The sequence below is a fragment of the Parasteatoda tepidariorum genome, chromosome 10 (assembly GCF_982258835.1).
Source record: "Parasteatoda tepidariorum strain Cologne lab strain chromosome 10, Ptep-v5.0, whole genome shotgun sequence".
In the NCBI taxonomy this organism is placed as follows: Eukaryota; Metazoa; Arthropoda; class Arachnida; order Araneae; family Theridiidae; genus Parasteatoda; species Parasteatoda tepidariorum.
The window spans coordinates 25,690,905-25,718,113 of NC_141764.1; the positions used below are offsets into that span (position 1 = coordinate 25,690,905).

General features: G+C 27.3%; 2 protein-coding genes across 2 annotated transcripts in view; one reads left to right on the plus strand and one right to left on the minus strand.

Moving 5' to 3' along the window:
* Ufsp2 (UFM1 specific peptidase 2) overlaps positions 1 to 7,695 on the plus strand; it is a 26,329-nt gene extending 18,634 nt beyond the window's left edge. Inside the window, exons 11-13 of the mRNA XM_021148653.4 lie at positions 854 to 956; positions 3,557 to 3,681; positions 7,520 to 7,695. Coding sequence (XP_021004312.3) covers positions 854 to 956; positions 3,557 to 3,681; positions 7,520 to 7,606 — 315 coding nt within the window. The 3' untranslated portion in view covers positions 7,607 to 7,695. The remainder of the gene's footprint in view (positions 1 to 853; positions 957 to 3,556; positions 3,682 to 7,519) is intronic.
* The window catches only part of Ubc6 (ubiquitin conjugating enzyme 6), a 24,173-nt gene continuing 4,655 nt past the window's right edge, over positions 7,692 to 27,209 (minus strand). The window contains exons 2-5 of the mRNA XM_043046634.3: positions 23,850 to 23,930; positions 12,037 to 12,152; positions 10,331 to 10,419; positions 7,692 to 9,580 (exon numbers count right to left, since the gene is read on the minus strand). Coding sequence (XP_042902568.1) covers positions 9,416 to 9,580; positions 10,331 to 10,419; positions 12,037 to 12,152; positions 23,850 to 23,930 — 451 coding nt within the window. The 3' untranslated portion in view covers positions 7,692 to 9,415. The remainder of the gene's footprint in view (positions 9,581 to 10,330; positions 10,420 to 12,036; positions 12,153 to 23,849; positions 23,931 to 27,209) is intronic.

The following is a 27,209-nucleotide window of genomic DNA, read 5'->3' on the forward strand; positions in this document are numbered from 1 at the left end:
AAAAATATTCTAAACTAATGTTTTTTTTTAATTAAATTAAAATTTTTGAGAAAAGATGTAAAAGAGTAGGAACAAGCTAAAAATAATTAAATTTAATTGCAGATTTCTTTCTGTAGTAAAATATGTTTTTTCCTGCTACTATTACAATTTTATAAGATAATCTCTTTTATAAACAGATTAATTTTTGCATCAGTTTACTCTTAGAGTAAACTGAAATCAAAGTCTAGGATGTTAAAATTAATTTTGATTTATAAATACAAATTTTTATGACTTTTTTCAAAATTTCTTAAACTAAACTAAATATATATATAACCATAATTGCTTAACCAAAACTATGAAATAGTTTCTGTAATTACCTATATATTTATGCATCTGATTAATGCTTAAGAAATATTTATGGTCATAAGGAAACTATAAAAAAAACTTTCTAAAATAGACATAATGAATATAAATATTTTCTTCAAAGTAAATATTTTTATATTGAATTAAATGTTAGTTTCTAATTATAAATATTAAGCTATTTCCTTAACTACTTGGTTTGAAGCAGCACAGCTAAGATACTACTAAACTTGGAATAATTTAATTTCAATTCTGATTTGTACATAACGGAACATGAAGTCTGGTATATTTTAGGTTTTACCGGTAAAATCTATCTTTTACCATAGCGGCTTTGTAAAAGTCCAAAGTATGCTTCAATATGATTTCATTTCAGCTTTTTACCAATCCTTTGAGGTAAAGCCTAGGAGTTACCATGCCACTTTAGTAAATCCTAAATTGGGGGCTTTTACTGTAACGTACAAATAATAAAAAGAATATAAGCGAATTTGTGAAAACGTTTATTCTCTTCAAACAGGTTCAATCAAAAATCATGTTCGTTAGCTCTGGGGCAGATATGGCTAACAAAGGCCGAGAACTCTACAATCATTTCCAAGACCAAGGAACTCCAGTCATGATTGGCAAGTATCTTTAACCATATTTTGCTAAACTTAGCCATTTAACTCTTTACCCCAAATCCAGTTTGGTTTCAGTTCGTATTCCAACATGACTATGAAATTTAAGTAACTTTTTTTTAAACGAAATATTCTTTCACACCTTTATTAAAATAGTATGTTAAAAAATTTTTTCTTTATATACTAATATACATTTTAATTAATTATTGAAACTTATTTTCAGTTTATTAATGACTTATTGCTAAAAGGTATATTTTAAAACAGTCTTTCACCACTGTTATATTTTGCTGCTTCATTTAGCCAATCAATATGGCTTTCAATAGGATTTTACTAGAATCTTATAATTTATGAAAGGCACAGTGGATATGGCTTCGAGCTGTTATTGTAAAGCACTGTGGGTTTGATCGTTGGTGGTGGCTTTAAACACACTCAATGAGGCTTTAAACACACTGAATGAAAAAGTGTTTGGGAAGTGAAGATGCCAGTGATCTGCTCATTACCGACACTATACTGTTGATCGGGGAAATTGTGGAGCCTTAACTTCTATGACCCTTTGATTGAGAATGCTTTACTTTTATAGATTTAAAAAAAATTATCTCAGCATCTGCAGATCATTTTTTTTATATATCAGATTTAAAAATAAAAAAAAAGCCAACAAAATTTCTGAAAGGCGAAATAGAAAAATAATTTTAATTCCTGAATTTACTCAATTGCTATTTGTTTTGGTTCCTTAACAAAATTGTTTGCCAATTCGCAGATATATGTGAAGAAGAAAAGAGATTATTTTGAAAAATTCCAAATAATATTCTTTAATTCATTGGAATTTAATAAAATAAAAATTTTAAATACAAGAAAAATTTAACTTATTTAAGAAAATTTTTATTAATTTGTAATTTTGTAAACATTTAATTATAACAAAATAAATTTAATTACATTTGGGAATTCTTAAATTTTTAAAAACTCTAGTTGTTTGTAGACTGTGCAGGGAATTTTCCATTTTTTAAATCTAAATTATTCCATTCCATTCAATTAAACGTGTATAAAAATGTCAATTAAAATAACAAATTCTTAAAATTTTTTTTGTTTATAATTTTTATTTACCATATGCATGCTAATTTTAATACATATATACATATTATATTAAGCCTAATTTTTCAATAAAAGCTTGTCTGTGTTAGGGCAGACAGCTTTAAGTTTAGGAAGATACTGCTACCGTGATAATTTCTTTCTCGATTTTTGTAATGAATATTTTTTAAACTGCTGTTACTAAAAAAAAAGTATCTAACATTTAACTTACTAACTTTGCATACTAATTTATCTGATTTTTTATACATAGAAGGGGAAAGTTGAACAAGACAAAAGCTGTTTCATATACAAAATGGCCTAACTCTTTTATTTGAATGATAAATTAGCACCTCAGTTTTAAAAATAAATATTATTTAATAAAATAAAAAAAAAACTATATTTTAGAGGATAAATGAGTCATTTTTTGTTAGAATGCTTGTACTTGGTTTTATCTAATATAAGTATGAAAATTTAACTAAACAAAAATGAATACCAGAATTTAAATAAAATAAGTCAAAATAGAAAAGCGCTATAACCAGCGAAAACCAAAGTTATCTTAAGTAAGCAATTTAAATAAACATGTGAGAAATTAAAAAAAAATTTTTTTTAAAGATACACATGTTAGCATAAACAGTACTTCATCAGGGGACACACTGCCATGCTAACATGCCTTTCTGTAGTCAGTGGTTAAACCAAAAACTGACTGTGCCCCCCCCCCCAGATAAGAAAACAAAATAAGAATATAATACTATACCTGGTTTTATCTAATCTTATTTGGATAGAACTGGGTATGATTAAAAATTATGACAATAAATTATTTTTTGCTATTGTAATATTAATTTATAGCAACAAATTAATACTATTACCCATTCACACTAAAATAATTACAGGACTTTTTAATAAGAACAAAAGGAATAAAATTAGCAACATATCGTGAACTAAGTTGGTTGATCAGATTTAAGATCGGAAATCACAAATACAATTTATGTTCTGTAGTATTACAGGCTTTGTGTGCCCATCTTTTACAGGTGAGACGATTTATCTAACCTTCCGAGGGCTTTGATTGGGAGTATTAAGAAACATAGCTACTCGGTCATGTACGACTGACAACGTCTTGGTTTTATTTGATGCCATTTAACTGAAAAGCAAGCTTTGCATATTTTAAACTGGATGCAAAACTTTTTTCTAATAACATAAAACATAATATAAATAATTTTTTTAATAACTAAATCAAGCATTGTCAAAAGTTGAAATTAAGAAAAGTAAATCTTCAAGCAATTAGAAACTTAAGAGCAAAAATCAAACCTTTCTAAACAAATTGTTCTATCAAAACACTAGCAACAGCAAATAATTATAATGGCCTAGAGGTTTTTTTTATTTATCTCCAAACATGACATGTAACTAGTTTCATGTGGTTTCTCATAGATAGTGGCATTTATCTATAATTAATAACATTTATCTATAAAGTGTGGGGTCCCTGTTTTATCCAACTTTCTTCTATAATATATAACATAAAAAATAATTAATTTTCAACATTTTAGGTGGTGGAGTATTAGCTCATACAATTCTTGGAGTGGATTTTAATCAAGACACAGGCGAGCTCAAATTTCTTATTTTAGATCCACATTATACAGGGAAGGAAGACCTTAACATCATTCTGAGCAAGGTAAATTATACATTACTCGAATCTGAATTACATTATTTGATTGGAAATTTTTTTTTCTTTCCTTTTGACGGTTTTCATTATTTTTTTTTTTTGAGATTACTAATTAATTATCATCTATGTATTAAAGATAAATTTTGTTAACAAAAAGAAATACAGGAGTTGGACAAAATAATGGAAACACTTCTATACTAATAAATTTCTTCTTATTTCTCAAGAAATACTTAAAGAATTATTATATAACTTCAAATGTGTTTAGATCTGGCGATTTCTCACACTTATTAATAAAGTTTTAAGCCTTTAGAGGCTTCAGGGACCGACAATAAATTACAAACAGAAAATAGTGTTTTTCAACACCCTATCCTAAAAGAAGTAGTAATAAATTTGTAACTTAAAACAATTATTTTAGTTAAAAGCAAAATTTCGTAAGCCTTTTTTTAAAAAAAATTTTTTTTCATGAAATTAAGCATTTATTACAAAATTTTTGTTTTAAAATTTGAAAAAAAAAAATTGTGGAAAACTGCGTGATAAAAAGGAATTAAAGTAGTTCTTTTATACTGCACATACATGGAAAAAGGTTAAATTTTTATCTTCATAATTTTGTAGTGCATATTTTAAAACTTTAAAAAGTTTCAAGCAATTTTCTAAGTAGTTTTTAAAAGAAACTCAAAATGATGAAGGGGTTTTCTACAAATATTTTGTATCATTAGACAAAAATAATAAATGATAACTACAATAAACGTCCATACACCAAAATATGATTGTATAAAGAAAGAAAACATGCGAAAAGATAGTTTTATGGGGGATGATCCTAAACAATGCCAGCGTCATTTTAATTAAACCTTGTTTAATTTTACAAAATGAAATTTGCGGAAAATCCCTCAGTTTTAAGCTTTGTTTAGTCTAAAAAATCACAAAAACTACTTAGAAAATTGAATGAAACTATTTAAATGAGACTTTTTTCATCGGTTGTCAAATACGATTTGCCACAAAATAAAGAAAATTTTTTCTGTGCATGCATAGTATAAAAAAATATGCATATTTTGCGCAGTTTTAAACAAATTTTTCTCAAATTTTAAAACAACAATTTTGTAATTAGTTTTATGGAATATTTTTTAAGTTATAGCATGAAAATGTTTGACAAAAAAATTACTTTTTTATAAAAATGTCCATAAATATATAAGCTACGTTCCCAAAATTTTGTGCAACTATTGCATATAATAACCAAAATAATTGCAGAAGTTACAAATGTATTGCTACATTTTTTGACATATGGTGTTCCAAAACTTTATTTTTCATTTGGAATTTATTGTCGGTCCTTCAAACCTCTTAAAGCTTTCAACTTCATTGATAAGTATGAGAAAATCTCACAACAACAACACTTTTAAATTAGTAAAATGATTATCGAAGTATTTTTTTTGAGAAAGATCAAAAAATCTGTTAGCATATAAGTGTTGCCGTTATTTTGTCAAAACTGTGCAGAATAGATAAATTTCATGTTGGAAATTCTGAATTAAGAGTCAAAAATAATATGCTGGTAGAGAAAGCAAATTTTGTTTCACTCAGTTTGCTAAAAGTAGTTCACTTAGATATATTTAAATGGCAATTTTTGAAGGGTATTTCATAAGTTATGGAATTTTTAAATATGCAATAAATCAGCCAAGTTTAGGTGCCTCCATAATTTAGGAAAAATATTTAATTTCAGTTTTCTCATCTTATGTTCTTTATAATTACGTGATATATTATTCTACAGCTCATATTTTTATAGATTTTCAGAGAGAAAATGTCTAGCTTTATCAGGTTTAGGGAAATAGTGAGCAAAAACTAATTTAAACTCTCAATTTTTAAAGTATACTTATTCTTGATTTAATCCACAAACAATAGATTAAATAAAATTCAATGATAGTGATTCGCAAAATAAAGATATTTCTTAAAATTTAAATTATTTGTCTGAAAATGTTATTTGTATAAAGAAATTGCTTCAAAATTATAAGAAAAATATCTTAAAGTACTAGGGACTTTTCTGTACACCACATCCAGAAAAGAGGGAGCATTGGGACATTTCTGTCGATTGACTTTTTACTATCTTGACTGCTTAAAAAAAAAGAGTAAAAGTTAATTATTTTTTTCATTTTAATTGTTGGTTGGGAGCAATTATAGAAATTGCCCATTTATGTTATCTTTTAGCACATTAAAAACATTGTCTTTATTTCTGGTTTTCGTTTAAACTTTGAAATACAACCAATAACTCAGAATATTTAAGTTGAGTTATGACTCAGAGTATTTAAATTGCAATTCTTGGTGAGGTTCAAAATATACCGAATTCAAAATAAAACATCAATTTATTTGCACATGAGGCCATTTAACAGCCATACGTTTTAAAATTACTAATCGAAGCAAAACTATTTACTCATGTTACCCAATTATATACTTACTTATGTGCTAGGACTTATGAAACCTACAACTATGATAGGATTATTATGTACAGTGTGCAAAATAAAAAACGGACTACCTTGAATAACTTTCAATCTAATGATCAGATCTTGGCGTCTTAATAGTTTAAAGGGTAGTGACCTCAAATATGCTAATTATTTTGTGCAGACAATATTTTAAGTTACAAAATCAGACACAAAAATTTACTTCCTCTAATTAAACATACCTTTTTTTTTTTGGACTTGGATTTCTGACATCCAAAATACTAACCCCAATCTGGAAAACATAGTCCCAAAAGTTTGAGCCCCCATTGTAAATTTTGCTTTTTGCATATTTCGATATATCTTGAAAACTTTTTAGACGAATTGAAAATTTTTTGCACACATTTACAAAATTTGTTTTTCCAAAAATACAGATTTATCCCATACAAAAAATAGCTTTTAGTAAATGTTTATTATTTTATTCAATAATAGTCAAAAATTTTTTGCATCATTTTGAAGAAGTTTACTTTACATGGCAAAATAAAAATTTTGAACAAAATTGGTCGAATAGTTCCTGAGAAATCTGATTTTTAAAAAAAATTATTATATTTAAAATTCAATTTCTCAGGAACTATTCGACTGATTTTAATCAAATTTTGTATTTTGTCATGTGAAATTACATTTTTTAAAATAATCAAATTTTTTTTTACTTAAAGTACTAATACTACTTGTACTATTAAAATTCAAAATTTTTTAGACTGTTATTAAATAAAATAACTAATATTTACTAAAAGCTATTTTCTGAATGGGATTATTATGGATAAACAAATTTTTTCAATTCTCTTAAAAGGTTCTAGAGATATGCAAAAAGTAAAATGAATATTAAGAGGTCCAAACTATTGGGACCATATTTCCAAGATTGTGGCTATCCTCTCTATTTAGGGGGTAAAAAATCCATGTTCTTGTAACTTAAAACATTGTCTACACTAATTAAGTAGCATAATTGAAGTCATCCCTTTGAACTATTAAGATTCATTTTTAAAACATGAAGATTTAATCATTAGATCAAAAGTAATTTAGGAATGTCTTTTTTATTTTGCGCACTGTACTTAAGGAATTAGAAGTGTTCTAGTCTAATCTGGATACCATGTTTTCAACAGATTCATGAGCAATATAGAGGTGGCTACAATTAAGAAAATATCTGCAGTAAGTCTATCAAAAAAAAAAAATCTATAATTTTGCTTTTTGAGAATTCAATATACATCACTGGAATTATTAGCATAACTTATTTATCCAAAATAATTTTCTAAGAAAGAATACAAAAAACTTCCAATTTAAAATTGTTAACCACTTTTTTAATCAGCATAATATTAATGAGTATCCTTAAATACCTACATGATTAAAGTATAGTTCCTTTTTTCTCACAGGGTTGGTGTGGATGGAAAAATACTGCATTTTGGGACCAAACAGCTTTTTACAATCTATGTTTACCACAGAGGCCAAAACAGATATAAAATATTGATTGTTCACTGTTAAAACAACAAAATTATTTATGGTTGTAAATATTTAAATTTTTATAATAAAAAATATGAACATCAATTGATTTACAAAGTGCTTTATTTATGCAGTTATGACATTTGGAAATTATGAAACGGACATATTATACAATCAAAAATCTCTCAATTTTTAAAATTACTGCATTAAATTTGATAGACATTAATGTGAGATAATATAATACAATCACAGTATTAGGAGAATAATTGAAATAAATTCTGATAAATTTCAATTTTTTAATACAATTTAATGACTTAGTCCATTGCAAATCACATTATTGGAACTATTAGCCTTCCTGCATCAGCTGTTGACCTTGGTGAAAATAAAGTGTGGAATAAAAATGTTACATTAAATAGATTAATACTGAAATAGTTATTCTATACATTCAGTTCTTTGAAAAAGGGAGATATAATCTACATATACTTTATAATCATTGTACAATTAACACAGCTTTCAATGTTGCATAAGATGGATACTTTTTTTAATGCAAATCAATGTCTAGAATTCAAATCTAAATTCAATTTTGGTGCCGAGAATTATGAAATCCTATGTAAGAACAAAATTATGAGGTTTTGAGTTTCCAAACCAGCTCAATTCATTTTCAGGTATTTTAAAGGAGAGGAATTTTTTTAAAATATTTTTTATGGAGGTTGACTTTAAACTATGATCAACAATTAGAATTTCTCATCAGACATTTTTGAATATAAAGAAAAAAGGTTGTTGTTCATTAGTTTTAATAGAAAACCTAAATGGTATCTGCAAAATTTAGAATATAGGTTGAAAAAACTGGAATATTAAATAAAATTGGTTTTATCGCTATATTTTTCAGAAATAAAGCTCTGTTCACTAAAAAAAATAGAGGGAACACCTCCCTTTTTTTAAACATAACCCACGAATAAATCAATAGCTGAACAAAAAAATTTTTCGTGGATAAATAATCTAAAATTTTAAATTTGAAAGGGATAAACTTTTTAGACAGCTAGAAAAAGTATTTTCAAGCAAACCAAAATGGATTGAGCTTGTTTGTAACCTAACATTCCATATATAGAAAGCATTTTATTCTTTCAAATTTTAAATAAGCAGGAAACTGATCACACATATACGTTCCTAAAATAAGCGCACCAAGATATTAAATTGCAGTCCTGTTATATTAGTCCACAAAACTTATGAGATACCTAATTCTATGAATATAAATGTACACTAGACTAATTTGTCAGTCGGAACAGAAGCACATTCACCTAAGAAGTAAAACTCGAAAAAGAAAAAAAAAATTCAATGAGGGAAAAAAAATAACTCGCTACACACAGTTCTCCAAGAAAGTATGCACATGAAAGAACAAATAAGTTTTATCTTTACACACACAAAAATGTACAATGGTTTTTTGCATAGAGAACTTTCTTTTTTAAATAAAATTAATTTATCAAGCTTAATATTGAAAAATACAACATAATATACAAAACGATGAGTATTTAAAAGTTTCAGGATAAAAGGGTACTGCAACATACCTTAATATATATATATAAAAAAATAAGCTGGTTTTTGTTTTTTCCACATTGCAAACGAAATACATATACAATAAACACAATCACGACCTTGCAGACACCTGCAACGCGGTCACATACGGCATAAAATGTCGATTACAGTTTATGGTTTCGGACCAGTTCATTGCAAAGCACACAAGGCCACACCCATACAAAAGAGCACTAAGTGCGGAACCACAGGACATCTTGCTCGGTTGGTTGGAGAGAGAGCTAAAAAATGGGTTATTTCTAAGAATCTTTTTTGGGTTCCTTTTCTTCACCTTCACTAAAATTTAACCAGCTTTGTTCCACAATGGTGGCGACCCTCTTCTCATATTCCCTACGATTTTCTTGATAAAGCTGAGCAGCTAGACTATTTGCAGGACTATTTGGATTTGGCTCATCAAGTAAAGACTGAAAAAGATAAAAGAATCTTGTCAATTACATAGATTGACTGAAAATGATTTCAAATAACAAAAATTTTGTAAAGCTGTAATGATTGAATACATGACTAGCATATACTGATTCCATATTTAGAGAGGCTTTCAAATTTGATGTGGAAACCGGGACCTTGTTTAATACAATGTTACTAATGTATTAGAATATAATATTTTTTTTCTTGATAAAAAAAAATCACTCTTTTGGTATTCAATTCCTTTATAAAAAAATTTTTCCGCTGGTTTAACAAAGGAAATTTTTTTGGAAACATGAAATAATAAAAAACAATTTTAAAATCAATGAATGCATGCTACACTATCAAGGATTCAAAATTATTAAAGGTCTTACAGTACGCAATTGTTTGAAGCAATAACCTAAATAATTAAACATAACTTAAAACACAGACATCTAGCAAACACTAGTGATGTAACATACTACAAAATCTTTAAACTTTAATGTGTTGTTAAAAATGTAAACCAGTGTTTTAGAATTTAAAATCAGAGTTTCAAATATAAGAACAAAACATTTAGGAGAATTTTTTTTTTTAAAAAACATTATTTAAAGTTTAAAATCTAAACCAAACTTTTAATAAATAAATTATGCTTTAAGTAGAATAAAATTAAACTTTTTAATCAATGCCTAAAACAAATACAATATACATGAATAATTTTTGAAATATCAAATTTTAATTTACAAAGTAAAAAAAAAATGGACAAAAAAAAATACCTGTATAGAGGTTAATATAGCAGATACATCATAAGTTGGACTCCATCGATTTTGAAGAATATCCAAACAGATACTACCATCGGCATACACTAAAACAAATGAAAAAAATTTTGAAATAATGCATCATTATGTATGATAACACTTATTTTGCTTATTGAATTAACACAAATAGAAACAAAGTATTAGATATATTATAGCCCAATTAATTTAACTAGTCTAATCAAAACAATTTTTTCAAAACTCAATTTATTTAAAAATTCAACATTCGTTAACTACCTAAACTTATTTTTAATTAATTCATTGTAATACACATTTTATATTAAAAGTTTTTCCTGAGTTGAAAGATTTATTTTAATAGAATGATATTCGAAAGACCAAATCTAGCATCAACATTAAACAGCATGATATTCTAGAATTAAAAAAAAAAAAAAAAAATCAAAATAGTGAACTTAAAATTTAAGTCGAAAAGTTGCTTACGAATGTGGAATAGGAATTATTATTATGGAATGAAGATTAATCTTGAATGTAATATCTTATCTTTTTCAAAAAATATGACAAGATTTGATCAACCTCATGTTAGAATGAAAAACTATTTTTTTTATCATAAATGATTAGTAAAAAACTTTTTTTTAAACAATGCAAATATAAATAGTAATAAAAAAACCTTCAGTGAAAACACCATTAAAAATTACTGTCAGCAAATTCTATTGCTTTGCATATAAATTTAAAATGTGCTGTATCATTAAAATTGCTTTAAGTTATAATATTTAAAACCTTTTTTAAAGTAACACACAGATCAAAAGTGGGCAAATTGAAAAAATTTTTAGTCACATTCCTCCTCAACCTTAGGTAACTAAAATTTTTTTAAATGGATTCTAGACCAGGATTTCTTTAACTTTTTGGTTTGAGGACCCCATAAACATTGTGCATATCCAACAAAAGTATGAGTAAGTGTGAACTGTCAGTTTCTTCCCTTGTACTGTAATATACTATTAGAGTTTTAGGTCATTAACTTTAAATTTTAAGACATAGAACACTGAAAATTTTAAAAGATAACTTAAAAATATAATATAAAAAAATTCATTTACATGGAAAAATCTAAACATTAACTCTAGTCTGTCCTTTAATAATATCCACTTGAAAAGTCACAACTGAAAATATCCACTCAAATCTAACAGTATGGTATGTGAGGATTTGATTGACAGTTTGGTTTCGTGGTGATTAAAGATGAAAATGAGGATGTCTTACACAAATATGTCTTGCAAAAGATAAACACTTATAGTAGGGATGCACAACCTGCTAGAGGTGTGAGCATTTTATGAACACAAGTAAAAAAAAATATTACTAAAAAAAAATATATTGAACAATTGCCTATTTGAGTATCTCTTCTTGAACTCAATTTGCACAAATTCTATGTTGTTTCTAGTGGAGCGCTTTTACAGTGGTTGCTGCAACAAAATTTTACACGCTTTTAAAAAACCAAATATTTTAATGTGATATTAATAAGTTTAAAAGCTATATTTAACATTTTTCTGTTAATATAAATAAACACATGGAGAGAAAGATAGAAGTTATAGTAACAACTTTGCTAGAAATGTGTTGTAAATTATGCACTGCCATTTAATGTAAATAATTATGAAATATTGTTAAATCTAACAATCTTTCATAAAAATACAATAGTTCATTGAAAAAAAAGTTATTTTTACCATTAGGGTGAAACATCTTCGACACGAATCTAACTGTTGGTGGTTTATTAGGATATTCTTCCGTAAACTCTAACGTCAATTTAAAAGTTCCATCTTCAAATGGGGTATCATGAGGGCTAGTCAAAGTAAACATTTATATTAGAATTTATCAATCTTTAACTACATAACAATAAATACTTCATCAGAAATAATAATATAAAGAATGCGAAATGAATGGAATTTGTGACAAACACTTATTAACCAACTAATTTTTTTAAGATCTTAAATCAAAGAATACTCAGAAATGCTGCTCGATAATAAATTAACAATAAAAGTGTTGTAATCCTTTAGCCGTTCCGCTACTTTGGCAAATTATTTGCAGAGCAGTTTTTCATTTTATAACCATAAAAAGAAAACTGGTTGTTTGTGTAGGAAAGCAATCAGGAGTGTATTAAAAGAGATAAACTGTTTAGTAGGTTTCGATTGTTTTACATAGAAGTATACAAAAGAAATTTTTCTCAAAATACTACAACATTTTACAGGTTTGGGGTTTTGGATGTCCTAAACTGGTTTTTGAACACTTTGGTTTTATTGTCTTAAACTTGCCCTAAAGTGTCCAAAACCTTAAACATCGGTAAAAAGTAAAAATTTTACATGCGTAACCATTGCACACATAATAATTACATCTTCTTACTTGCTTTAACTTATTCAAGGAAAATAATATAATATGATAGGAAAAGATTTATAGCTTTTGAAGCTCCACAGTTCATTGAACAACAAAAGTTAATACCTTATACTTCAACTAAAAAATAATAAACTAATAAAACTAAAACTTGTCTTCATTTTGTTTCTTGTTCAAAAATTAAAATTTAATTTTTCACAATATTTTTTGAAAATAGTGACATAATTTGAGTAAATAGGTTTTGGACAGGACGGTTTAAACCATGGATTAATCCATTCTGTCCTAAACCTTGTCAACTCTGACTATTTATATATCAGAGTTGGCATGATTAGGTCTGATGATTAAATCATTTGATTTTTTTTTTTTAAATTGATTTAATTCAACTATAATTTTTTTTAAAAAGAAAGTTCTTTTTTTTTTATAGAGTTCTGCTCATGTTAGTCACATATTTCTAAAAACCAATCAAAATAAATATATGTAATGAAATATTTACATGTTATTTTAAGCTCATACATTTTAAGAAACAAAACTGACTACTATGACGAATTACAATTTATTTTATACCTTTAATAAACTGATTAGTTTTTTTAAAATAAAAAAAAAGCCTTTAATTGTTGCTGTATTTTACCTCATGAGTGAAATTTTAAAGCCTAACATAATGGCAAATTGAGAGCCAAACTCAAGAATCCTGAAAATTTCTTGAGTAAAATTATTAACGACACATTTCAAAAAATTAATGTCTTTATAAATTTAAGTCATCGATATTTTCAAAACAAGAAATTCTAATTAAATTATAAGCAGCATAATTTAAATAAATAATTATGTATAAGTTTATTTCTATCTCTAATCACATTTATTATTCTACCAGAAAAAATATTTTTTATAAATGAAAAATTTGACTATAAATTCTATTTCTAATATTTCTAATTAAAATATACAAGAATATTTATACATAAATGTAATCTATTATTTCATGAAACTTCTGGACCTTGGATTTCCGGAAACTTCCGGATCGCAATTAGCAAAAAATCCGTAATTTTTCCGGAGCACCATCATCTCAGGACAAAGAAAGTTTTCCAAGAATTTTTTCCCCTGGTCAACTTACATGCATATAGATATATAAACAAGTGGTCAAGTTACAAGGTTTCCCCATCCCCACATATGATAAAGGTATATTGAATTGTTGATAATAAAGGTCAATTTAGAGTGGTAAATTTGACAGGTTTGATTGTATTGGGTTGAAAGAAAACTCAACTATATAGACCTAAATATAGAGCATAATAAATAAGCTCTAAGCTAAAGTTCATTGATTCAAAATAACAATCACTTTCATTAATTGAATTAAATTATTTTAACTTAAATATGAACTATTAAAAATAAATCATTTTATAACAAAAACTAGATTTAATGCAAATAATCACCGTTTTATAAATATTAAATCTTTCAACTATTTAAATTTTTTTGAATTATTCGCGAAATTCATTAAACAATTGCACAGATCGATATTTTGGCATGCAAGATAAAATTTTAAAACAAAAATATCAGCACTGAAATTAGATTTTACAAAAAACGATCAATAAAAATCTTAGTTGATGTTTAGCGTTTATTGTATTCATTAGATGCAATATCTATTTTAACCAAAATTATGTAACTTTTTTTTTCTTCCTTCAATTCAAATCATTTTATTAAGCAGACATGAACATAAGTTACATCATACGGGAGAGAAAAGAAGGTCTAAGAAGGGGGAGAAAAGATTCGAAATGCCACTATCAACGACCTTTAGAGGTTTGATTTAAATCGTAAAGTAGATTTTTAGTAAAGAGAGAAAGGAAAGGGCATGATGCCAAAAACGCAACCTAGCAAGGTTAAGATCAGAATCTTTATCATTCAACAAGAAAAAGACTAAACACTGACGCAACCTCGCACGCAAACTTGGAGTGAAAATATTGTGCGAAGGGATTTGAAACAAAACAAAGGCAAGTGGAACTAAATTTCTTTTTTTTTCAAAGAACCCAAATGAGGGGAAGGACACATTACGTAATGACATCGGGTGTAACGAAGGACTTAGAACAACTACGTAATACGAGTCATAAATTAGCGAGCTGTATTGATTTAAACTTGAAAAAAACATATCATACACCAACGCATGTTTCGTTAAAAAAAAAAAAAAAATTCAGCAACCAATAAGGCAAGACAAATAATTATTTTTCGTAAAAAGAATCATCAAACAGAAAACAAATATTTTAAATGTAAAATAAAACGATGTAAACAACCTTTTTTTTTTGTCTACATAAATTTTTTTCTCCTTCTTAAAATTACTAGCGAGCACCGTCATGTTAAAATTCTTTTTTTTTTAATTTTATAACCGTCTACTAATACTTACCGTAGCCTTGTAATTTTGAACTCAATTCAGAAGACAGGGGAACTCCTGGATCAAGTATAAGGAGATATTTGCCTGCATGGAGGACTTTTTGATGGAACTAACCCGCATTTGCGTTACATGGAGAGGAAAACCTCACACGGTTAGCCCAACTGCAAGAGGACTCTAACCCACGATTCGTCTACCACTGAGGATATTTTATGTTAGCGCTGCGGTCGGTGCAAGCCGAGTGCGGAATTAGTATCAATAAGCCTTCGCTAGGATTCGAACCCCGTTCACCTCATTGAAAGGCGAGCACTCTATCCCCTGAGCCACTACGGCTCATGTTAAAAGATTATCTACTCTATGATGTAATTTGACATCTTTTTCAAAAAACTAAAATATAAAATAACACTTTTAAATTAATTATTTTTATCCGCCATCATTAGAATCACGAAGCAGGTGTTGTACATATTTCTAATAAAGAAATAAAAAAAAGGGGGAATATTCCATACTTTAAAAATAGAGAAAGCTTTAATAATAACCCAAAAATCTCACTTAAATGCTAAATTATTACTTTTGAAGCGATTTTCAAAAAAATAAAACAATTCCGCTTATATAGTGATTAAAAGTGAAAGTCTAAATTTACACACAAGATTGAGAAAGGTTAAAAAATAAAGGGGTCCTCCAAGTATCCTTAATTTTTATTTAACATAAAAATGTTAGATAGAAGCTGGATTTAAAACTTTTAAATAACAATACCTATTATATATCATAAATTTAAACTTAAGTTCTTGTTTCATAAAAATTTGTAAAACGTTAATTCTGTAACCAAAATTCATAGCAATTCGCATTCAAACAGCCATTAGTTAAATATAAAAGAGATTTGGAATTATGATATTTATAATTATTTGCTACATTATTATATAAATAATATATTTGTCCTACGTTGAAACTTGTGAGATGAACCCTAAATGAAGTTATAATGTCTTCGATGCGATTTAACAAAATTTAAAGATATACAGAAAAATCATCTTGGGCGAAAATCAACCCGATCGAAATCTCATAGATTCGTGAGCTTGGCAAATACAGATGATTTATGAGCGTCGCAAAAACGGTATTTGTAAAAAATATTCTAAAAATAATTCGCGAATACTGTGTTTTACGATAAACATTGAACAGACAACAATTATAGACAATGATAATACCGAGATCATTATTAGCAACGATAAATATCGAATACGATGCTATCGTGTAATAAAGTATTATATTCTATGTTGCATAACGATTATGCACATAAATGTAAAAATAATGTAAATTGATTAAATTTTGCAAAACATTCTGATATATCGCGAGTTAGATATCTTCCTACCGATATATCGCGATATTAAAATTCTGATAAATCACCTAGACTTAACTTTGACGCAAACGATTGACTATAGATACCAGTCGTCTCCATAAGAAGTAAGGGCATTAAACAAATCACCATTTTCACCAACCTTTGGCTTATTTAGATTTCAAAAAATGAATTTTTTTTTTCGGAAATAATTTTTTCCCCACTAATTGTATCAAATGAAAAATTGAAAAGGAAAAAAAATGCATAAAAATTTCGCTGACAACGACCTAGTTTCGTGTTTTCAAGCATTACATAACTGAATAAATATAGCTTACATATCGGGATACCAAGACCTAATTCCCTTCTCTTAGTTTAATAGAACACTGTCATAAATATGAAGCAAAGCAATAAAACTTCGCACAATGATAAAAACAGCGAATTAAATGTCAATGAAACATCGAATAAAACGCAGTGTCATTCGAAGAAGAGGTGATGAGAAAAAATAACATTGCACAAGGCAATTTCGACGACCCTTACTATTTTTATCTTCATAAATTGCAAAATAAAGCGCCGCGAGGAGAAACTGCTGCTTAAAAATACCCCAAGATAAAAAAGGGGGACAGTTTATCCAAGAAATGAAAATATTTTTCACTTTAGAAACCACTTATGAAGAAAAGGCTATACTATTAAGGCTGTTTAAACTGCAGGAAAAAATGGAATGCCTACAATTTTTTTTTTATACGTTAAAGAAAATATATAATTTTCTCTATAATTAAAGCGTTACTTTGTTCCATTTATTCATTATTTTTTTTAAAAAAAAAAAGCTGATTTTCATTTAACTAGGGTATATAAATTCCAAAAACTTGTATATAAATATAATTCTAATAATCTTCACAAATTTTTAATTAACAAATAAAAATGGAACACCTTGATCTATTAATTGGATTTTCAGGTACTAGGACTCAAACTTAGTGATTCATGGGAGTGACTTCAAATATGCTAATTAATTAGTGCAGACGATATTTTAAGTTACAAATTCAGAGACAAGATCATAATGTCTCTGAATAAACATTCAACGGAATTGGATTACTAACCTCAAATTATGAGAGAGGAGAGCTGTCGAAAGTTAGAACATCTTAATGTTAATTGTACTTTTTGAGTAATTCATCATATCTCGAGGATTTTTTAAGCGAATTGAAAATTTTTTGCAAGCAATTATAAAATTATTTTAAATAAAGATAATTCCACCAAAAGTTTTTTATAATAATTATTTATTATTTTATTTAATAACAGTAGAAAAATGTTTAAATTGTAATGCATACAAATTTTTACATAATTTTAAAGAAAGCAATTTAAAATGCGGGGCTGCCAACTTTCTAAGTTTTTTGTGAAATTTTTTTCTAGTGGTAGCTAAATCTGTGTTTTAAGTAAGGGTGCACAACCTGTGGCCCACGAGAGCTTTTGAAATCAATGATTATTATTATTTATTTATTTATTTGAAAAATAAAAAAATGTCGAAAATTTTGGAATCGCACATCTGAGTCATCACTTTTTGATGACAATTTGAACAAATTCTATTGTAAATCTGTTGTTTCTCGATCGCTTTTTCAACGGTTATTGCTATGAAATTCCACAAGATTTTAAAAAATCGAATAATTTTAGTAAGACATTACGTGGCACGAATTTTGAATTTGAGTAATCACTTTTCAACTTGCTTTATTTTTGTCGATTAAATCCGAAATTTTAACTGATGCTTCAATAGCTTTTTCCTCTTTTTTTCTTCCCATTTATAACTACCAATTTCCACGTGGTTTTTAAAATCCTGATGCATTTTTTTTTTTTTTAATGAAATAACTACTCGTTTGTTATATATCGCACATTTAATTGATCACTTTTTGACGTGCTTTAATTCGTGCCAATTTCATCGTAAATCTGAATGATTTTTTTTAAATGGTAGTTATTGCGACGCTTTTTCACGTGTTTTTGAATTTCCCGTATTTTTACGACGATATAATGACGACACGTGAGTTTCAAATCGCACATTTAAATTATCAATTTTTGCCGATTGCATTGCAAATCCAAGTTATATTTCAATAATTTATTCAGCAGTTTTTGCGATGCATTCGCTTGTGGTTTTACAAATCCCGATTTTCGTTATGACATGCGAATTTTATATCACGCATTTAAATAATTACTTTTTTTTTTGTTGCTATTATCGCAATGTTTTTCCACGTGATTTTGACGATTATGTTGCTTTAACTACGCTGTTATTACGACACGCGAATTTCTAATAGCGCTTTTAAAAAATCACTTTTTGATACTTTTTATTTCCACATGTTGTATCGTAAACATGTTATCTTTCCCTCGTCTTGTGGCAATTAGCGCCATACATTTCTACGTCGTATTTAAGAATCCAGATATTTTAATGCAATATTATTACAACCCGAAAAATTTGAAAGCTGAAGGAAAAATTGAATTTTTAAACTGCTCACTGTTTGTAATTTAAACTTTTTGTAGCTTAGGTAAATAAATAAATAAATAAAAAAGCGAAAAAGTTTCCTATTCAAAATTTATAAAACTTTTAATAATTCCAGGAATAGATATAATATCTGAAGTATAATACCAAATAAATATTGAATATTATTTTATATTAAAATGGTTTTGTTTAAAACCTTATAAATTTTTTTAAAAAGGATTAAGCACTTTTTTTTACAATTTCATTCTGTGAGTTTTTTTTCCTTTTTGATATGTCAATTATTGATAAAAATAGAAATTTTTTTAGAAAAAGTATTAGTTTTTTCATTTTTAAATAAATCCGAACAATTAAAAGAATTCCTTTTTCTGAAAAAATGTTACTCATTTTTTTTTATAAAAAAAAAATAATTAGTGCTTCACTTATGTTTATATAAAAATTATATTTGCCACTCACATGACTAAATATGTGTGCGGCCCTTCAATAGTCGACCTGCTGTGCAAGTGGCTCCTCACTCAAAAAGGTTGTACACTCCTACTTTAATGTATGCTACTTTGTTTTGTTAATTTGACTTAAAGTTATGTTCCACACCACAACATGTAATGATTCAAAAGTTCATACGAAATATTTTTAGGTGAAGGTTTTAAAATGTATCAAGATTACCAAAAATTCTAAAAGGCTTAGTTTTTTGTTGTCCATCAATCACTATGAAATATTTTGCAAAAAGCATAGTAGTTGGCAGCCTTGTAAATGGCAAAATATTAAATTTGAAAGGGGGAAAAAAAAAAAAAAAAAAAAAAAGACCTGATAGTTTCTAAGAAATCAAATTTTAAATATCCAACTATACAATAATTCAATCAAAAAAATTTTTTTTCCAAGTCAGAGAGAAAAAGAAAAACTATGTGCTATATCAGGGCATGAAATTTCAGCTATCAAAATACACGAACTAAAATTTTTGCTCGCCATTATTTAACAATCCTGAAAAATATGAACAATTTTTAAAATATGAACAGATGTAGTATGTGAAGAACCTTTTGGTTAAATCTAAATCACATCGTTATTAAATGTTTAAAATAAAATAGAATTTTACTAGCATCATATTTTCACAGTTTAAAAATTTTTTTAAACTTTGTAATTATTGAATGATTTCAAGTTCTTTAATTATTCAAATAAAAATTGAAACCAAATTAATAGTGCTAAAAATTTATACTTCAACAAGGAGTACGAATACTTCAGTAAATTATTAAAAAGGAATTTCATGTTTTAAAAAGGAAGATAGCATATTTCATTCAAAAATAAAATAAATGGTTCTAAAACAGATTAAGAGCAGACTCTCAATTAAAACTAAAATATAGCTAATGATATAAAAATATAGCTAATAAACTAAACGAAGCTAATGATCAATTTTTCCAAATGAAATCATACAACGAAAAAAGAACTTACAATAAGATATAAAAAATTGTCTTCCTTCCATTAATTTTTTTTTTCAATACATATTATTGTTCTTTATAATTATTTTAATTTGTTATTATTGGTGTGATTTTCCCTTTTGTAATTTAAATAATTCTAAAAAAATATAGATTGATCACAAGTAAGTTAACATAAAATATTTTATATTATTTAAAACTATAAAAACAAAAATGTGATGATTTAAACTAAAATAATTTAAATCAACTACTATGTTATTTTACGACACTTAAAAATCATTAAATTTAACATTTTAATTACCACTATCATAATGATAAAACCTATTTATTTATTCTCCCATAACACTACATACGGACAAAGTTGGTTTCACAGACTCGGTTGATTATTCCAGTGGGATAAAATTTATTTATTTATTCTCTCATAACACTACATACGGACAAAGTTGGTTTCACAGACTCGGTTGATTATTCCAGTGGGATAAAATTTATTTATTTATTCTCTCATAACACTACATACGGACAAAGTTGGTTTCACAGACTCGGTTGATTATTCCAGTGGGATAAAATTTATTTATTTATTCTCTCATAACACTACATACGGACAAAGTTGGTTTCACAGACTCGGTTGATTATTCCAGTGGGATAAAATTTATTTATTTATTCTCTCATAACACTACATACGGACAAAGTTGGTTTCACAGACTCGGTTGATTATTCCAGTGGGATAAAATTTATTTATTTACTCTCTCATAACACTACATACGGACAAAGTTGGTTTCACAGACTCGGTTGATTATTCCAGTGGGATAAAATTTATTTATTTATTCTCTCATAACACTACATACGGACAAAGTTGGTTTCACAGACTCGGTTGATTATTCCATTGGGATAAAATTTATTTATTTACTCTCTCATAACACTACATACGGACAAAGTTGGTTTCACAGACTCGGTTGATTATTCCAGTGGGATAAAATTTATTTATTTATTCTCTCATAACACTACATACGGACAAAGTTGGTTTCACAGACTCGGTTGATGATGGGATAAAATTTATATCTTATCAATTTGCTCAATTACTCAATATCTGGGATGCACAACCTATGGCCAACATGAAATTGTGCAGTAAGGTGGTATCAAGAGATTACTTTATGATAGATGTATATATCGTTTTTAACTATGCTTTAACTTAGAAATAATAAAAGTCAAAAGTGTAACAATGGCAGGGGATATTACTAAGAAAAAGTAATAAATAAACATAGTAGTTAAAGGAGCTGCTTTGTATGTAAAGGACTGCTTTGTCTGTAAAGGACATTGTAGTTAAAGGTACTCTACGTTAATTTTTGACGAATTTTTTCTGCTAGCTAAAAATGGCAATAAAGCTGCCAATGTGGAGTTAAGGTTGAATTTTGTGTTTTCGCAGATAATAAATGTTAACACAAAGATCAAGGGTGAAAACTGAATCGGGAGGAAAACAAATTTCAAGGTTTCAAAATACTCAAGGAGCAAGCTCTGGATTGAAAAAATAATAATGAAATATACAACGTCACAAGCATTTATTTAAATACCCAAAAAATTCCAGAACAAAATGTAAAATTTTTGATGTTGAAAAATTTTTGTTAATGTTGATATAACTAATTATTTTCCAAGTATAGCAAGCGACTAAATTAGCAAATAAAACTGTGTAAAAATAATTGGCGATGAAAAATAAAAAATAATTTACAATGAAAAAGAAATGACCAAAAAATAACAGCAGCGCATAAAGCTAAAGAAACATTTTACAAGTATAAAATTTTATGCAAACTAAAGAAATTTCTCTTCTTTGTTAATTAAGGAGTAAATTCAAATGGTTTCAGGCCAATCCATATGATTGTCAGGTCAACAAGAATGTGCTTATTATAAGAAATGAAAAATGGTTTAGAAAAGTTATCTTTTTATGTTATATGTATAACGATATAAATAAAAACAAATTAGTCTGCTTTCATTCATTTTGGAAAAATACAAAAAATTCTTAATATCAGCAAAGAAAATATATAATCAGGGGTTTGTCTTAAGTTTTTTTTTTTTTTTTTTGTATCTATTTTGTGAAAATTTAGGCATAATTTGTGATAATTAAAAATTATACTAAAAAATCAACACAAAAATATGGTTAAGTAAGAAAATATTTTCAAAAATAGTCATTATAAATAAAAATTATTTATGACAGGTAAATTTCTGTATACTTTTCCCCTCATATTCAAAAATAATTTTGCTATTGTAAAACCTTGGTCTTAAAATTGTACCAAAATTTAAAAACCCATAAAATCATTGTCGATAGTTAAATTTCAACCTGAATATTTTTAAAAAAACATGCATCTAACAGTACTAGCACTAAAAGTTATTTTCATTATGAGAACATTTTCGACTAGGTCATACAAAAAAAATTTCGCAGAAAAAAAATATTTTCTTAAAAAATAAAGGTCTGATAGAATAAATTTACAATAGTTTTTAAGATAACGTTCAAATGTTTAGAATAATGTTCGAATTTAGACTTCCTATAAAGTCAGGGTGCATAGCCAAACTTTTCAACCAAAAATAAGCACCTTTTTAGCACTCAAAAAATATTTGTAAGCACTTTGAAAACCATCATAATTAGACAGGGTTAGCAAGTTTTTGATAATTGATGGTTTTATTTACAGTGACGAAGACGATGGCGTGTTACAAATGATGAAATTAACAAGAGAAATGAAATTTTCTATTGAAATCTAAATTGACAAGACTCTATTGAAGACTAAATTGACTAGGTTTAGTTGGTCCCCGTAATCAGCAAAAATTCAAGATATTTTTTTATTCTATTACAGAGCGTGGAAAATGAAGTCTGAAATTGAGAATCTCCTGCAAATGTAGCAGTCAAAAATCCTTACCACTTAATCCAGCTCAGTATACGCAAGCACGGATCCGCAAGTATTTCATCAAACATGTAAAACAAACGGTGTTTCACACACTAAAGACCGGCGGTAAACCGAAATAGATTGGGGTTAAATTGTGAAAATGTTAAATAGGACAATGTCTTTTTGCATAATTTGTGTCGAAAATCAACATGGTGAAGAAAAATATCACATTTCGGAAAAGGGAAAATTAAGCACTTTTTAAAAACACCCACGGAAAAAAGCACCTTTAAGGGCTTTTAAAAAACGAAAATGAGCACCTTTAAGCACTTTTTAAAAAACTCTACACACCCTGAAAGTTAATAAAGGGATCATCGTTTCATTATTAAAAACTCAGTGGAAAAAAAAGAAGCTTGCCTTGATATGGCGTAAGCGACCAGTTAGGCTTACCACAATGCACTATCTGACCTTTTTGTAAAAGACAGCTGGCAGAAAAGCTCTTTTCCATAGATTGCAACTAGCACGAGAACTTGCTGTTTTTAAAAGTATTTCGTGAAAATACCGTATTTCCTAAAGTTGTATTTGTGAAGGTATCACTAAACGGTAGTAAATTTACACTGAACAGACCCCTGATAATAGTAAGTTTTGATTAAATAATTATAAAGTAAAAAATAAATCAATTATAAATACCCAAATATAACAGCATTCCATATCATAATATTATTATCAGTAGGAGCTCCACTGACACCTGCAGGTGGATCTTCTTGAAGTCTGCAAAAAAGATATTTTGTTTCATATATTGAAATTTTTGAAAGCGATTAAAATAAGTCAATTCATTACAAAACTTAGCTTTCAGCAAATTTTGCTGAAATGGTTAGATTTATTACAGAAAGAAATGCATAACACTCAATACATAAGCAAATTTCATGCTTAACAATGATTTTAAAAAAATTAATTACATGTAATAGCAACCTATATACTTTTATCATTAATATAACAGAACTAGTAAAAAAATGAAGTTATATAAACGTACAGTAGGGAACCGATTATCCGGAACGATCGGGACCATCGCTGTTCCGGATAACTGATTTTTCCGGTTTTCTGAATCGCTGTAAAAAGCCGTTTTTTTTATTGTTAAACCCAACTAAAAAAATTTTTTTTTGGAAATAATCTTAAAAAGAAGAAAAAACGATGAAGTAATACACTAATGATTATTTCCGAAATGATGGTAAGGTAAACATCTTTCAAAAAAGAAAGAAAAATACTAAAATCTAATGAGCAAAAAAAATTTCTTGAAAAAAATGGCAGGAAAATTTATAGAATTTCATTCCGGTTTTTTGGTTTTCCGATTTCCGGATAACGGGTTTTGTACTGTATTAAGAATTTTTAAAGAATCAAGAAATCCAACAATAATTATTTTAATTGTTTTAGGTTTCCACTTTTAGAGTTGTTTTGAGAAAGTATTAAGTTTAGTTTTTTTAGAAACAGCCTTAACTAAATGAAACTTATGATACTGACTCACTTAATTCAAAATATGCAAATTTTATCTTGTTCATGGTTATTTATTACTTTAAGAGAAGTACATTATAGCCATAAAAAAAAGAAATTTTATTGCTATTCATGCCAAAATAAATGCTGAGTTATGATGTCAGGGGTCTGTCTAGGTTTTTCTGAAAGGTACCTATTTTGTGAAAATTTTGACATAATTTGTGAAAAATTAAAAATTATATTAAAAAGTCAACACAAAAACATGGTAAAAATATAGATTTATCGTTTCTAAGGGATACAAAAATAAAATTTTAAGAAAAAGTATTTTGTGAAACTACCGTTTTTCCAAAGTTGAATTTGTGAAACTACCGTTTTACCTAAAATTGAATTTGTGAAGGTACCGGTAAACGGTAGTAAATTCGGCCTGGACAGATCCCTGGATGTCTACCACATAGTCAATCACAAGAAAGTAGAAGGGGTACAACGAGAAAGATATAATTCGATGCCACCCCCAGACCAACCTTAACATATTTTTTTTAAAAAATCATTGTCGTCATTGTAATCACATATTAATATTAGTTACAATTTTTTTTATATAAATTGAAAACTTTTTCCCTTTTGTCAATGCAAGTAAATTCAACTATTAAAGCAATCACCTAAAAAAATTAGTCATTGTTACAGTAAAATATAACTGTCACCTAAAGAAATAAGAACCAGCTGAATCTACCTGCATCTGGTGACTTTGCTGTGATGACTATGTCTTAAGCAGCAAAATGGAAAAGTACCAAGAACCCCATGGGAGAATCGTGGCGGCATAGTCGCAGAACGTTATAGACTTCTTGCAGAAAGATTTTTTTCCTTTGAGAAGTAAAAACTTCTGCTTTTATTTTCTACAGATTTTTTTTATCTTTTATTCAGAATTATATTAAAAAGATGCTTTTCTCGCGTATCGGAGAGGGAGAAAAAACGCATAGTCACATTTCAAAGTTTAGAAATGTTAACAGTAAAAATAATTACAATGAATAATTCAGGTCCCCCAAAATCTCGAGGAAAATAAGATTTATAGCATATTTTTAATTTCCAACCGAAACTTATATGAAGTGTTTTTATCCCCAATTGCTAGAAAAAATTTTAAATTTACATTTTAGACCTAAGAATAAGAAATTTTGGACATATTCTCTTGTAACTACTAGATGTAATCCTTTCCTCGTCATCTCATATTGGCGAAATTTGTTTTTAAAACTAGATTCTTAAAAAAAATGTTTTACTTTTATAGAACTCTATATTGATTCACTCCATTTTTTTATTACATTTGATTTTCTAATTACATGAACACAAACGTTGATGCTTAATTTTAAAATCGCATAAACATGTATTTCAATGTATAATTTTTAAGTCACTTGAACACTAATCATAAGAGTAGTTTTTAATTTCCGTGAAAATAGGTAACACAATGCAAGATCTTAAATTGTGTAAATAGGAATTGCAATATGCGATTTTAAATAAGGTGAATGATTTTAATTCAATTTTAAATAGCATTTGCATTCATTGGAAAAAAGTTTAAAAATAAATTTTTCTTTTCCTAGGGAATTCGAAAAAAAAATCAACTTTCTTTAAACAAGCTTATTTTTGGATATTATACAGGACTGATGAAATGAAATTTAAAAGCAGGCATTCAAATACAAATATTTAAAATTATTATTAAATATTTTTATCAGCTCTGCGCAAATACAGAAGGAAATTTTTTACATCTGGATCTGTTGCACCAACTCCAATCGCCAAGACATGGAAAGTATTTTGAACTTTCAAATTTTATATATATATATAAATATATATAAGACATGCAAGGGTTTGCCTGAGGGTGGCTACAATTTAGACTTTTTGAGTTGGTCCCTTTCGGTGATGTTACTTCAGTTTCTCGCGGGCCAAAGCGGAAAGTCACCAAGACTTAGCGACAGGGTTAGCAAGATTTTGCCGCAGATGAAAAAAACCATGGTAAAAACCGTCATAGCAAAAATAGGTTTTTGCCAAGTAAAGTGGCAAAAAACTATATTTTCCAACATGAGAGGACAAAAACACATTTTTGATACAAAATTATTCCTAAAATTGAAATATATACTACAAATAAATATAATTAAAAAAATTAACAAAATTGTTATTCCATAAATAAATCATAATGTATTAGTATATCATTTTAGTACAGGGTTGCCACTCAAATATAGAAAAAAAATTCCCTGTGTTTTCCCTGTACATATTATGCACAATATATTAAGAGAAAACAACAATTACTCGGCTCTTGTGTGAGTTATTGTTCAGCTAATTATATTTATTAGTTTTAATTGCTGGAAAAACAGCTGATCATACTTAAATAATGCTATAGTAAATGAAATAGTTTAGTATAGCTGAAATATCATGGTTAAACATCCCATAGATTACGCTTTGAGTGGTCACCATTTTTTAAAAGACAAAAATTAGAAAAAAAATTCCCTGTATTTTCCCTGTTATTTTTGGTGATTTTTAAATTCCCTGTATTTTCCAGGTTTTCCCTGTTCTCCCTGTGGA